This window comes from Cottoperca gobio, chromosome 4, assembly GCF_900634415.1.
Source record: "Cottoperca gobio chromosome 4, fCotGob3.1, whole genome shotgun sequence".
In the NCBI taxonomy this organism is placed as follows: Eukaryota; Metazoa; Chordata; class Actinopteri; order Perciformes; family Bovichtidae; genus Cottoperca; species Cottoperca gobio.
The window spans coordinates 18,992,362-19,008,212 of NC_041358.1; the positions used below are offsets into that span (position 1 = coordinate 18,992,362).

A 15,851-nucleotide genomic window follows, 5' to 3' on the forward strand; every position below is an offset into this window, starting at 1 on the left:
AATTTCTCTACCACGTTGCTCTTGTTTTGGCAACCAGCAAGTATCCTTCTCTACATGGCATGACATCCAGCTTCTATTTAATCATGATTAGTTGGAAAAACATTTTTCATTTGAAAATAAATCTAAAACTAATAAATTCATTAAAACATTTATAAAAAATTATTTTTACTTGACAAGGGTGGTCTGTGTGAGGGTTAAGGCTTAAGCTAATGCCTGTATGAATGTACTGCGAGTCACCACCATTATCTCACTATGGTGAGCAATGTGACGTGTTAAAGTAAAGATCCCGCAGTTTACAGTAACGATGGCTTTCAGCTCAAAGTTACGTTGACTTTCTGGGGCCAGAGGGGACACTCCCAGCAGCGTCCCTGCACACCGCCTGCAGGGATCAAACGTTTCCAGGAAGTTCAAAGACAACCAGCCTGGCAGATATGAAGCTTCCTGCTAATGAGCTGCGCCTTTAACCTCCTTAACGACCTGGGGGAGAGACATACTCACAGGAGACTTTTAACCATGGCGGGGCAGATTAAAAAGCATTCACAGCTTTTAAGCCTATTGAAAGCAGGAGACTTGCTTGTTTATGCAAAAGCAAAACAGGGTTAAGAAAAAAAAACGATCAACACCCAACTAGCAAGCATTTATTAAAATGTTAGTTGCTGTTTATAAGGAGGAGTGGGAGCATCAGTTGCTCACTGACATAATTGTGGAGCTTTGAGGAAGCCAGGAGCGGATTAAATGACAACATGATTTATAAACTAATGGAAACAGTAATTCAAAAAAATAAATGTTTGGCTTGTGACACTCAGAGTGACCTACATTTGAATAGAACTAAAAGCAATAGTGGACATAATCATTAGCCTACTGTAACTGTGTGTTCCATGTGGTGAGTCAAATACACAAACATGTTGTTCATATAGTATTATTGATGCTCCCAACGAGGCAGCACAGAGGGCTCGATGGTAAAATATGGCCAAATGAGAGCAAAGGCACGCACACACAACACACAACACACACACACACACACACACACACACACACACACACACTAATACGCATGACGACACACGGCCCAATTGACAAAGACACAAGTGAAGTGACGAGGGCGTCTTTGTGGCCCGGCTGCCTAATGAGTGTGGACAAGCTCTGGATGGGGCTCCTCCTGATCCTCGCCGCTTCTCAGCGGGACGAGGAAAAAGATACAATCTCACCATCTGCTCACAGACCACCCAGCCAACACAGACCCAGAAACCAAAGGCGCCCGCTCTAACACTAAACCAAACTGACACTCCACGCTGGAGCTACTTCACCCAGATACTGATTAGGGCACTTTCCTGGCATTAATTAGATGAGTGATCTTAGTTATTTCACGTCCACACACTAATGAAAAGAGACTGAGTCAGCACCATTTTGCACTTACATCACCACAAACTGCTACTATTTAACAATTAGACATTGGATCAGGACAACTGCTGGCAGGTCTCCAACAGTCAATATTGACTCAGGTACGCTGTGGCGTCACTGTGTGGTGGAGCAAAGCAGGCAGGCAGTAGCAAACAGGCCAATCTGAATATAGTTTCAAATATTTAAACTTACTGGAGGTACGGTGAATTCATTTAACAAGACATCACTAAAAGACTCAAAATGGCAACATTAACTGGAGATAACACACCATGTGCAGGACGAGAGTTCTTAATCTTTGATTACAATTCATAAGCTGCTTTGAATGTATTGGGGAGGAAGAAAATATTTCGTAAAGCTTCAGCACAGCGGATCTGGATCTTTAATTTTGGTATTATTGCGTTTCAAATAGAATAGGACTTCACTTTGCTCTGAAACTATACTAAATGTTATAGATATAGATGACTACAGTACAGACTAGGCAGCAACATGCAGTGTACTTACAATATTGCAAATCTTCTAAATGTTGGCTGCTTACGAGCTAAATTGTCTGTAAAAGTGGACAAACTGATTAGACATAAACTAAATCAAACTTTGGGCAGTGGTTGGTGATAGTCACGGCACACACGGCCTAACCCCAATGCTCGTCCACAAATAAATAAATAAAATCATTCAAATATGAAAATGATATTACAGGCACACTTATAGTACCATAAAGAACCACGGTAGCAATAATAATCTTCATTTATCATTAATCTTTCTCACTTGATCTTGTAAATGTATAACGTGGTCCAATGTTCTTTAAATAAGGCAATAAACAATGAAAGCAAGCAAGCAAGCAATTCCCCCATCTAATAAACACAGACATGACTGTGGCAGCCTTTAAACAAGCTCCTGCAGCTGTGAGTGGAAGGACAGAAATAGCTCTTATTGAACAAAACACATGACAAATACTATTTCAGAGACACATTTTTGCTCCTTGTTCGAATGATAAAGCCGCATGTGACAAACGCTCAGGTGATCAATGCATCACATCACAAACTAACGCGGGTTGCCAAATGGGAATTAGTCACAAACATTGGTAATAACATGCATCGTTTCTCATCAATCACTTTCAGGAAAGAAGAAGCCGTTACATGGAGAAGCAGACCTCTATAACTAGATGATAAAATGATGCCCTGTCTAGCCCTGGACATTTGCCTTATTGTAAATCAAACAAACAAAGCTCCTAGTACTCCACTTCCCTCACAGACTCCTGACACACGCTGACTCAGCTCGGCAGGGCTCTGCTGGGCTAGGCCAGTAAAAGGACTTGACATTTATTGCACCGAATAGGGAAAACATTCACAGTTTCCTTCAGCGCCATCCTTTCATGTCATTGTGGCAGCCAGGTGAAACTCTGTATGCGATTGTCTAGTTTACAGTGTGCAGACTCAGCCGTTTGTAGCTGAGCTGTCACAACAGAGGCCGTGCTCTGTACTTTGGAGCGACTTTAAAGAACACCGAGAGGCAAAGAAGGTTAAACCACAACAACAGTCTCTCAGTAGCAGAGTTTTTGCTTTAGTGCAACAGAAGCTGCATTTCTTCTTTTTGGAATGACTAGACTGACCTACTGTACCTGTTCTGCCAGTAGGGTTACCTCGGACCTGTCTACTGATCTCTTACACTGATCTGGACTACAAACTCCTCTTACTGGCCCGCAGCCAAGAGAGGTATAGTCCTGGTGAATTTGCTCGTTCATTGACCAAACATAGAGGTCTATGAATCATTCTTAGTTTGTCCCCTCACCTGGTGTACATTTGCCGTATAGTGTCCACAACAAAGAAAACAATAACTTCTGCCCATTGAAATAAATGAATAATTTGGGAGGCTTACAGACAGTAGCAGCCCCGCTTCAAAACAATACTGGGGGCTGTGTTAGGTGCGTGTTGCTGCAGGTACCACTGAGACAATGAAATATAATCCAGGAAATCCATTTTGAGCAAGATAATGAGGGGCTTTTTCTTTTATCAACCCCAAGTAGTTTAGTCCTTGATTTTTCACATTTCACATTTTAAGACCCTGAGATGCGTTTGAAGCCTTGAAAAAGCTAGTAAGTGTACTTTGAGTATTATTATTATTATTATTTCTACGCCCTTCCACCAAGTTTCATGCAAATCTGTGCATCAGTTTTTCCACAACCCTGCTGACAGAAGACGAACAACAAACCAAACTGAAAACATAACCTGCTTGGCGGAGATAACAATGAACTTCCATGCTTTTTACTTAAAAGAAAACCCATAGATACTCTTACAGTCTTATAATCATGCACCACTATATTACATTAGTTTTTTGTTATGAAGTGAATTACTTTTATAGTACAATGGCTTCCTCTCAACAGGCCTTTAACTTAACCTTTAACCGTAACTTTAGTCAGAGATTTCCTTTAGTTCCAAGAATGTATTTTAACAATATTCAGACACAAGGAGCAAACTGCAGCAGCTGCAAGAAACACACAGTATGTCATGTAGCTGCATTACAAAGCATCTGTACAACCTAGATGAGGTGAGGACCTGTCCACGGTAATGTACAAAAGGGTTACAGAGTTCATTGGAGGCTTCAGACACTTGTAAACCTGGCAAGCGAAGGTAAGTGGCATAAGAGACGATGCAGTCAATGGAGACACTTTAAGCTGCTTATTGTTGCTGCCAAGTTGCTGGGCTAATAAGCCCCGACTCTTCCACTCTGATGGACTGACACTCATCATGCGTTTCAGTCAATTCAACAGTATTATCTTTACGTTTTAGCTATATTGTAGCTGTATCTAAATGTCTCAATGTAATATTGTCACATTAATGTCAAGGCAAGTTATCTGCAGGAATAACGTCGCACACAACCCAAGTCTCTACCTCAAAAACAATTACAAAGGACATCTTCACAACCATTGCCGTCATTTCCATGGCCTGGAAATGTTACAGTGTGAAGATATGACCTCAAGATGACCTAGGTTTTCATTGTGAGAGAAAGCAGTTAACTGGTAAGGAGGAAGTGGGGCTGTGTCTGGCAGATAATGGCCACACTAATTAAAGCAAGTTCCAGTTTTAACTAGTTGCAGCAGTACTTTTGCCATACCCTATTCTTGACCCCCTTGACCCATATTTCTCTAAGTTTGAAAATTGTTGTAAACATTTTGGTTAATGTAAATACATAACCCAGGTCTAGTTGTTTTTTTACATTTTAATGTGCAAATGATACATATATTATACAAATAAAGACCATGGAGAAGGCTAAAAAACAAGATAATAATTCATCAAGGGCTTATTATATTTACTGAATTAAAGGGATTGTCTGGAAGAAACACTTAATACGCTTAAACATAATGCTACAACCCCATATACCTGTGATATGCCAATATCAGTTAACAACACTGGCCCATCAACATCTCAGTGTGGGTTACGTTTGGTAGCAATATTGTTGTAGGTAAATGGCAGTTTCAACTTCCATTTAGTTTCTCACCCTGACTACAGAGCTCCACCACACAGACGAAACCTCAGGCCTTCCTGTTGCCATGACCAGAATATCAAGAGCTTTAAATAGATAATGGATTAAATGTACCATGTGTCACTTAAAAGTAGGCTTTGAGATATCAAACGACTATACAGTCTTAAAGGGCCAGTACAAAAAGGGGAATAACTGTCAGATGGCGAGTTGTGATTGTCGCTTTATTCACCAATCGTACAATGTACAAACAAATGTGACTTGGCACAGCGCAGTCAAAAATTAAATAAAAAAGCTCATAAGCAGAAGTTCAATAGTAGATAAGTAAAAACATATGCCAGTACAAACATGTTTTCATCCAACGCCCAGTACGTATAAAAACATGATTGCTTTCACTTGCATGTCAGTGATGCTTTTTGTACAAGCCCTTGGTTGAATAAAGACGAAGATATTTCAATTTGAAATGTTTTTTTTAAGAATAATTGTCGAGTCACTATGAACTGTGGGTAGAAAACTGGCGAGTCAAGGGCTTGAGCATAATCGGCCTATGAGAGAGAAACGTCTAATGAATTACCTTTTATTGGAGCACAAAAGCCAGAGGACCTTGAGGAATGTCCCCCCCCTCTCTCTGAGAGACAAAGGAGGCAAGTCGGTGTCGTGGTTTCACTTGGAGGCAGCAGCGTGGAAGAATGTGCAGAGGCAACTGTTGATTTGCATCTGTTGATTGGACGTTTTTTTTCCTCCTTATCACTGGTTTCCCACGTGAAAAACCCAAACTAAAACCCAATTGAAGCCACATTGATTTCAGTAAATACGCCGGCCGACCAACGTCACCCCAGTTGGTAGCAGCGGTGGTTGGGTTTCACTGTGTTACTAAGCACTGCCACTCAGTCGGTCATAGATACTTACTCATTTGTCGATCTCCGTAGCTGATGGCCTCAGCAAGGGGGCTCCATCCCTGAGCGTTCTTCACCTTCACTGGTGCATTGTGGGCCAGCAGCAGGTGTGCACACTCTGTAGGAAGGACAAGCACAAAAGGTCAGATAGATAGATAACTGCTTAAATCATAATAACTTTTTTTTTTAAATGATAAGTTTAACTAATGACGTCACAAGACACACAACAACATACAGTATGCAAATTAAAGACCAGCAGAAAAAAAGAAGACAAGAGAGACATCTTTACACACATATGGCTTACAAATATTATTCACTAGGTGCTCCCAAAACAAAGTGGGTTTAGTTTTAAATTTAGAATTTGCAGATTGATATCCCTGGAATAAAACAGCAGTCAACTTACTATGTTTATTAAAAAAGGTTACAGGGTTTGTACAGCTCTTTAAAAGTAAAATTAAAGCAGTTTCAAGATACCTAAATTAAAACATGTCCAGACTTTGGAAGCCTTTATCATCACACCTAAAGTGTTACTATAAATGCAAATGCAAGAAACAAAGCAATACTGACAGCTGTTCATAGTAACTTTGATTGTGTGTTTTGATCATGATTGCTCATTTCCATAGTAAGGGATGAACAGAGGACTTATTTAGCCATAAATGACAAGTGAACACAAGAATATAACTTTCCTTTTCTGAATCTTTAAGGGTGTCGAAGAACAGAGTCTTTAAATCGTTAGAGTTTAAATGTTTGAATAGAACAGCGAGTCCAGCAATATCTGTGTGTTCAACCAACGGTAGAAAATTACCAAACTTTCTAGACTTTATACAAACCTTGACATCAGCAAATATGTAAACGGTGGTTCAGCTACAAACAGGTAAAGTAAGCAGTGAAGCAAAGTCCAACATGTCTTCTTTTTTTTGTTTTGACTAACGGTTAAACTCTTGGCGGCTGCTTTCTGCTTAACAGGAGGCACTAGAGACACAATCAACTAAGGCAATAAAAAGAGAGGTGATACAACGATGAGCAGATTCCTGCTAAGTGGTAAATGCAGCCCCATTAAAAGATTAACAGATTTCTTTGACCAGAGCAAAACAAGACTCTGCACTTAATCATAAAAAGTGTCTCACAGGTACCAGGAAATGGGTTTCTTTTAACTAGAGAGATAAAACAATACACAGAGAAACATAAGGGATGGTGGTGTGGTATTTAGCAAGAATTACCTTTATTAAAAAGGCCAAAAACCAATGGGTGAACAAGCTTTATAGTGCTTCTGCTTAATGGCTTTCCTCAATTGACTTTCTGATGTCCTAATGCTACGCATCCACAACCCAGGAATTAAAATGTTAAGACACAGAATGAAGGAAAATGATGTCTGTTTTTAGGGATGCCACGATATCAGAAATTTAGTAGTTTATACAAATGCCAGTGAATTTTCACAATTCTGGATACCCAATTCAATATCACGGTAAAAAACATAAACATACATTTGCTTTGAATAAGCAAATTTGATCTTGGCATTAATAGTCTTAATTAGAGCTGCTTAGAGCTAATGGTAGGAAAGTTTAACGGGTCATAATCCCTTCTCTAATATCTATTTTCTAGATTTATATTGCTGTGAAAACATCTCCTTCAAAACAACTGCATTTATTCAATAACAGCTAACGTTAACTACCTGACTCTCATGACGTGCCTAGTCTGTTTGGCTTCAAACATGGACAGGGCATGTATATTTGAAAACCATAAATGGACTTGTGACAATTACTGTAAGAAGTTGAGACTGACCCAATATCTCACCAATATCTCTCCCTGTGAGCTGCCTCTTGTCACCACCTTTATTGTTGCTATGGTGACACATATTTAATTCATAATCAGAGCCCAAGAAAAGCTCAAGAAACTATTTTTAACTCCATGTCAACACTGTGCCCAGCTCTAATGTTGCGTCCAGCTCCTCTTCATAAGACAAACTAGCAAAAGATTAAGTCCAAGATGCTTTTACTGGCTTTATTGTTTCCTTCTGTGCTGTACATGTTAGATGCAACTGTTGTCTGACTGCTATACATATGTGTGAAGTTTCCTGAAGCATCAAATCAATGATAAAGTGTAATCTTGCTTTTATAGAAGGGCAGATTGTGTGCAGGATTGAGATGTCAGCTGGCCCAATAACCAAAGGGCCATATGGGACCTACAGTTACACAACGCTCAGCATCCTACTTTAGAATCTATACTGCTATAAAAAGTGAAGTTATAAGTGAATAAAATGTCAAACATCCCCTAGTACTGTGTAGAATCCTGTCAGAGCTGTGCTTGAATTCTAACAGCGGGAAAACAGCCAAAGAGGCTCATCCCTCTTTCAATGGCGAGATCAGCAGTAAGTGCAGCGCAAAATCCCTTCCCTCTCTGGGCAGCCTGTCAACAAACTACAGCAAGCCAAAAATGAAGCCTGTTGTTCCGGCTCAGCTGTCAGTTTTGTCGTGACATCGTTCATGATGGTGTTGGAGTCTATGCGTGCTGGCCAGTAGCTGACACAGTCACAGGCTTGTGAGCAGCAAACCAGTCAAAACGCAAAGCAGAGGCTACCTACTAACAGTCTGCTGCTGAGTGGATATGCAGGGCTCTCACTTGATGCATAGAAGCTCTCAATACAGCCCTTCTTTCATTTCAAACCTTTGACTCAACCCTATTAGTCATGTAAACAAATTCAAACTGGTTACTGTCCTCATGTTCAGACGTGTTTCTCTGCTTAACATCCATATGAAAGCTTTTAAAAACTTGCCTCAAGTAGTGTACTCACAATGCCAACCTGGTGCCCAACACCAGAAGTAATAACTTCTGCCTTTTGAAAAGAGAGCGTAGCACATCACAACATTGTCACATCGTCTAAAATACCACATCACCCCTCTGATCTACAGACTCGCAATATTTTATTAATGACACAGAGGCCAGGGTCTCATGCATTCTTTATGACAGAGAGGAATACATTTTGAAACTCTTCCTAATTAAACATGTTATCCACACAACAAAGAGGTATGTGGCTAAACCAGGAGTGCATTTACAGATGAATGAAAAGTTGTGACAGGACCCAATCACTCCGTCTATATTCTTTACAGAAGCAATTGTAAAAAAACACAACACATTGCTCTAATTTACAGTTTTCTTCCATGTGCAGCATGGCAAAGAAAAATGTACAAAGACCAATGGGAAGCAGCTGAGGTTCAAAGACTTTTTTCTTATTAAATGTCTTCACATTTCTGCTCGACGCGATCTGCATGTTAAACTCTGAATATTGTCCGAGGCTCAGCACTTCAGAAAGCTTGACGAATATCAGCCATATTGCATGCTTTAATGAAATAAAGAAGCTGCGTTGGCACCAGAAAGAGTGGATGTAACTGCAGAGTGCCTCACAAAGAGCCTTACATCAGCAAACCTCTGTGTTTATGCATTAGTCCGATCCCGTGCTCGGGCTCGGGGATGAAGCAGCTGATAACAGAGGTTGATGTACAGAACACACAGGCAGCCCAGTGCACGAGCGTTTTCTTTCTGACGTAAGCCCTGCATTCCCCTCTGGCCTTCGAACTTTATATCACCCTGCTAAAACCAATGATTATGTAATAGTAATGACTACATTGAGCATATATGCATTATATAACTATGGAGAAAACAGCCAAGCCATGTGTCCTGAGCTGCCAAACTGCTAGCTTCAGACTTTAAGGTACCACGAGTCGACTGTCAGGCTTTGAGGATTAACTGATAGACAAAATATATTTGATGGTTGGAGTGAGGGTTACACAACATTGTTTAGGCATCAGCATTGCTTTGTGCGCATGTAATGTCAAGTAAGGCCAATGAACTCAAACCACCTCATGCTACAACTTTTTGGCTGCATGATACAAAAAGAAAACTCACACAGTTCTTATTGTCCATTATTAATCTACAAGAGAAGTCCTATATGATGGAACATCATTTACAATTAATTACAAAATCATGTTAATCCTCATCATTTCAGATTTCCCAAAACCCAAGGATACATATTTATTACGTCTTTTTTCCGTCCGAAAAATATTAACATATATGGCAAAGAATAGCAGCAAATCTAACATTTGAGAAGCTAGAAACCATAGAACGTTTGGTAATTGTTCTTGAAAAATAAGACATAATAATGATAATAATAATAATAATAATAATAATAATAATAATAATAATAATAATAATAATAATAAGACAGTTGCATTATATAAATACTGTTCTTTTGAGTTGTTGTTATTTGTATTTTCTTAATTGGAAGCTGTTAAAGAATAATTAAACAGAAGGTGATTCATTTGAATCGAATGGAAAAGAGCAGCTTTGATACATTAACATCTAGCCTATAACTCTAAAGCAATGGTTTGCTGTCCGATTCGATACACAGTCGTTAAAGTATTGATAAGAGGAAGTCTCCCTGTGGGTTTCTGGATTGATTGAGTGAGCAGCAGCTGTGTGGAGGACCTGCTCGAGTCATATAGAACTCTAACGGAGGAATGAGGGAGGCGGAGCACAGTGGAGAAATAAAGTGCTTCACTACTTGCAGTGGCTACAGATTGGACACTTCTGTGGGCTTTTAAAAACCACATCACCACCACCCATTCTGATCCAGGCAGCTCTTCTTTTTTTATTTTTTTTATTAGTGATGACCTGATAAAATGTGCCTATGAGCAGTTTTAGAGGAAGACTAACTTTGCAGACTTGCACTTTGGCTCACTAGGTTGTTATCTTGTATCTCTGAAACCCATTTAAAATATCTAGTGATTTTATCTTTGTGGCCCTGGCAACACACATTACAACCTCTGGACAAAAGGAAAACACTCTGTCATTTGAGAGGAAACAGGCTTCTGGAGAAAAGTGGGTTAATCTCATTCTTCTAACCACAGCGTCATTTCAAAAGAAACTGGGGGTGAAATTCAATAATTTGTGCACTTTAGTCATTTCACTTTCCAGAGAATGCACTTGGGAAACATTGTCAATGATGAGTCAGATAGTGACCGAGAGAGTATCTATTGAAAAGAAAAACACATTGTTGTTCATTCACCTCAATTAGGAGTTGTGTAACTCAGGGGTCCCCAACCACTGGGCCGCGGACCAGTACCGGGCCGTGGAACATTTGGTACCGGGCCGCACATAAAGAGGTTTTTTTTTGTGTTGGTAATATTTATTGTAAACATTTTTAGTCTGCAGGGTATTTTATCTAGAAAAATCAAATAATGTGCATAATATAAAAAGGAATAATTACATTTACATGCACTTTATTGTGTGTTTTGTAATGTAATTTTGCTTGTTTTAAATGATTTTAAGCTGTATGTATTTGGGGTGGAAAGTAGATTTTTGAAGATGTCAGCTTGGGCTATGAAAAACAATAACTGAAATTAATTAGGGAAATAAGTGGCAGATTAATCGCTTATGAAATAATTGTAAATTGCAGCAGCTATATATATATTTCCCCTGAAGACTTTTGGCTTCCCCCAGAGAAGAAAGCTCCCTGTAATAGCAGCAGAGACAGCGTAATCCATGTTTCCTGGATGCTTCCTGGATGTTTCCTGGATGTGCTATGACCAGTTCTTATAATTATGAGCGAGAGAGTTGGTGAAGACACTGTAGTATCTCACAAGAATAAAAGACTAAATGTACACAGTGCTGTTCCTTTTTGGACAAATGTTAAACAAGCCTTGCACCTATGAACATACAACACTCCTTTCTCAGTGTTTTATTTGTTAACAATGGGCAGAATTGGTTAAGTGACAAAAATGATATCTCTTCTACAAGTTATTTTTCCCAGTGCAATAGTAAAAGGTCAAATTTATGGAATTATAGGACACGCACCACTGTATTTGGAAGTCTAGTGAGAGGTAAATACACACCCCACACAAAGAGAGCCTTTCCCTGTCCAGCCCCAACAGACCAGCCACACCCAGACTATGATCTCATGCTGAAGCCTTCAGTCTGTCTGGCCTGAGCATCCCTGGAGGAAAGGCTAGCAGCTCCGGCAAGAGATAGGCAACCTCATTAGCTAAATCAATTCCGTAGCGTCCCATCCACCACTGCACTTCGGCAATCCACTGACAGGGACTTCACTCTGAAATCATTTGAAACCCATGCTACACTGACAGACACTAAATAAATGGGAACGTGCAGTGAGTGGACCCTATGCTTGAATTGTTCACTGAGAACTTGCTGCATTGCATTAATATTTTATGCACATGCTTTCAGTCCAGCCAGTGCAATTCAGCTAAGAACACAATCAACTAAATACTTCTACAAAGCCTTGATACATCATGACATAGTCATCTTATACGCCAAACTGATTGTTATTCTAGGTCTCACATAAATACACAACCCACTTTCTGATTTCCTTTTGGGAAACTACACAGAGCTGAACCATCCGAGTGAAACATTGTTTGCACCATCTTTTTCACAACCGGTTTAAAATCAACTAGTAAATATGATAATAACCAAGTAACTTCTTCAGCACAAGAAACGCCAGCAGAAAAGCAATAATAGCATACTACGCAAATATTATGGAAGTTGAAAATGACTTCTCGTATCTCAACTAATTAACCCTTTCGTCAGCCTCAAACTATTAGTCTTTGAGCCAGCAGTAGAACATCAGTCAGAACAAGACACTTAAGCCACCGAGAGGATCCCATGTCTTGCAGTGCGGTGTCATCAATATCTAATCCCCACTGACTAAATATGTTCTTTCTCTATAAACGTATTAAATAGCATACCATAAGAAAGGAAGAATCTTTGTTTCGCCCATTTCTGTTGTTGACCAAGCAAGATAAGCATACACAAACACAATCTTTTTATACATGCATGAGCATCTTGCTGTCTGGGTTTCGTGTAGTGATCTGTAGCAAATGTCTGGTAGATAAAGAGAAACACAAACAAAAGACTTGCAGACCCACAGAAACCACATGGAGGTGAGCTTTTAAACATTACTCACCTTTGTGCCCCATCATGACGGCAAGATGCAGCGGTGTGTTTCCTGTAGAAGAGGAAAAAAACACAATAAGAGACGAGAGTCAGTGATAAGCACTGTTCCTCTAGGACCGTCACACTCAGGGTGACTTAGATGTTTAAATTAGGAGGCAGAATCCACTAAATTCCAAATTATATGGTAAGTATATGCCTATTGTGTGTTTTCCTACCATGACAAGCAATATTACAGTCTATTAACCTACCACAACCCCGGAATAACATGCATTTAGCGGGCAGGGACATGGCTTGTTAACAGACATAAAGTAATCACTGATTGGTACTGGTTGCACAACGGAAATGCATTCGTGGAAAATGAAAATGAGTCAGGTGTGGAAAAGCACATGATTTTTCCCCCTAATGTGCCTCATAAACATTGGAGAATCCCTCAAGAGGAAGCCAAACTGCCCGGTCAGCTCCTTCAGGCTTCTTTTCCAGGGAGAGAGCGGTGGGCAAGCATCCAGAGTAAAGAGGGCCTGCCTTGTAGAAGCCCCGATGTGTGTGAAAATACAAGCTGGGGGATCAGCTAGCAGTCCCACTGGATAATGTTGTGATAAACAGAATGGAGATGAATGGAATTTCATTTGTATAAGCAATGTGTCTTGTATGCATCATGGTTACTCTAGATCTTGGTGGCAGTATTTCCAATGGCACTATTTCTTCTACAAAACGTATGAAAAACGTAGAGCTGAAACATTTAGTCAATAAAATCCATTACACTTGTCATCAATTGACAACCATTAATTGTTCAAGCTTCTTAAATGTGAGGACCTCCTGCTTAAAAATGGAATATCTTAAATTTAGTTGGACAGACAAGTAATTTAACAACTTAATTTTTCATTATTCATTGAGATTTTACAGACACCGATAAAAAAAATGTTTTATTAAAAAGTCTGATTAATCAAAAATAAAAATAATTGTTGCAGTCTATACACTGGACAACTCAAAACACCTGAGCATTAATACTGATATTATGTGAATGGATTGATACAAATACTGGAGCAGTAAGTGAGAAAATGTTGTTTGTGTATGAATCGACCAATCAATAATCACATCATTCAACATTATTATAACCATTAATACATTATACTTGCTATGTGTGTCTAATGTGAAGAATAATAAAGCTTAATTTTTTCATTTTTATTGAAAGTGTAAACACACTGACTGATTTTAATGACATTATGTGACAGTCAGGCTTCATCCTGTATCCAGTGGAAGCTAAACGAATGAGTGCATTAACACACAAACGGCTGCCTCTGAACCAAAGCAACACTCAACAAAACGTGCACAATCATTGAAAAGAAATACAGGTTCAAGTGCCAAAACAACACCAGTGGCCAATGCCCCTATCTGACACCTTGTTGCGTTACACCACGCCTGAGCTTTGATTTAAAGAAAGACACATTCCAGTGGTGACACTGAGCACAAGTACAGGCCATGTTTGGGCTCTGCACATGAACCGGAACAAAACAATCTCGTCCTTTTGTTAGTTCAGAGATGGTTTCTGTGGGAATTGTGGTGTTATCTGAGAAGACTTTGCCCTGCAGAAGAGGGGCTTTCAGTCTGGGAAAGGTCTTGCAAATAATCCCTAAATACACACAATGGCTATAGACCAACTTTCTAATAAGCATTTACCAAAGATAGTTTATCTGAGAGGGTTTTTGTGACCATCTCAGGTTAATTAGGAATTTCAGTGATTTATCATTCCTAAACACTTTTCTGTTCTGTTGACTTGAGGGGCACTGGGTTTGAAGAGACTGTATAGAATACAAATGTTCCTCGTTTTGGCCTTGGGTAGGGAGAAGCCTCGCCTACTTTCAGCGCTGCTGGGGACTGATGGCCTAATAGCTAACTAAAACTAAGCTTCACTGGACCTTAAAATTGGTGGATTGTGATAGGTTCTGGGCTCTTGCCTTAAGGGCTAAGAGATAAGGTGCTAGTATACTCACCATGGACGTCTTTCTGGGAGATATTCTGTGTCCGTATGAGTGAAGACAGGCGTCGGACATCTCCTTTAAACACACATTCATGCACCGGGAAGTCCTGCCCGGTTCGGATAATGGGGTTTTTGTTGTTGTCATCGATGACATCGGATGTTGACAGCGTGTTGGCGTTAGCATTAACCTGCGACTGTTGGTTCTGCTGTTGCTGTTGTGTGGATGAAGACTTGATTAACTTGTGATTGCTGAAGATTTTACTCGCTCTGCTCTTGCTGTTCGTCTTGGATGCCGTGAACGTCCCGGTTGCAGCCTCTTCGTCCGGCTCCAGTAAATCCTCGTCTTTGCTCGGCCTGTGATCCTTACGCAGGGAGCGGATCTTCTCTCCGGTCATTTTTCTGAACAGTTTACGGAGCAGAGGGTGTCGTCGCTGCTGACGATGACCCTCCTGGTGAACTGATGCGATCCGCCAGTTGGAGGTCTTTACTCAGACACAGTAAACTGCACAACATGAAAACACATTTAATCCTCCAACAGGCAAAAACGACAGTTTGTTCGAAGACGAACAAGTAGCGGCTATAGTTCACCGGTTTACTATAAAAAAACAGACACCTCACTCTCCTTCTATCGTTCAAAACTGATGCTGGTGGATGCACAACATAAGCGCCTCCAGTTGACTAGTACGGAAGATTCGGCTGATGTCTTCCGCCTCGTAGTATCGCGAGAGTTCAGGAAAGGTTACAAACGGTCGCTATCTAATACCTATTCCTTCAAAACATTTGTAACAAATAAAGCATTATCTTAATACCTATTTGCTAATTTACATAAAGTTCCGAAAGAAAAATAATCTGAACATTAGACAGAGCCACTTTAAAAATGATTGCTTGATTTTGTTGAGTCAAAGGTTTTTAAAGAAGGAATTTTGGATATCTCTTTTTGAATTCCTCCATTAAATAATCAGAAAATACTGTATAAATAAATAAATTGTTGCCATGTTTTTAGGAATAAAATGTTATGACATAAATTAGGCTATGAATGACATGAACAATCCCATCTGTGAAAACCTTCAGAATATAGTATACACTGGTGCTACTGAAATGGAGATTTCTGTCTCAGTGTATGAGAAAAAAATAATTTT

At 39.7% G+C, this 15,851-nt stretch overlaps 1 protein-coding gene across 1 annotated transcript in view; it reads right to left on the reverse strand.

The window, feature by feature from the left end:
- ankrd13c (ankyrin repeat domain 13C) overlaps positions 1 to 15,427 on the reverse strand; it is a 28,858-nt gene extending 13,431 nt beyond the window's left edge. Inside the window, exons 1-3 of the mRNA XM_029429007.1 lie at positions 14,726 to 15,427; positions 12,745 to 12,786; positions 5,785 to 5,889 (exon numbers count right to left, since the gene is read on the reverse strand). Of these exons, the coding sequence (XP_029284867.1) occupies positions 5,785 to 5,889; positions 12,745 to 12,786; positions 14,726 to 15,107 (529 nt within the window). The 5' untranslated portion in view covers positions 15,108 to 15,427. The remainder of the gene's footprint in view (positions 1 to 5,784; positions 5,890 to 12,744; positions 12,787 to 14,725) is intronic.
- Positions 15,428 to 15,851: the final 424 nt, after the last annotated feature.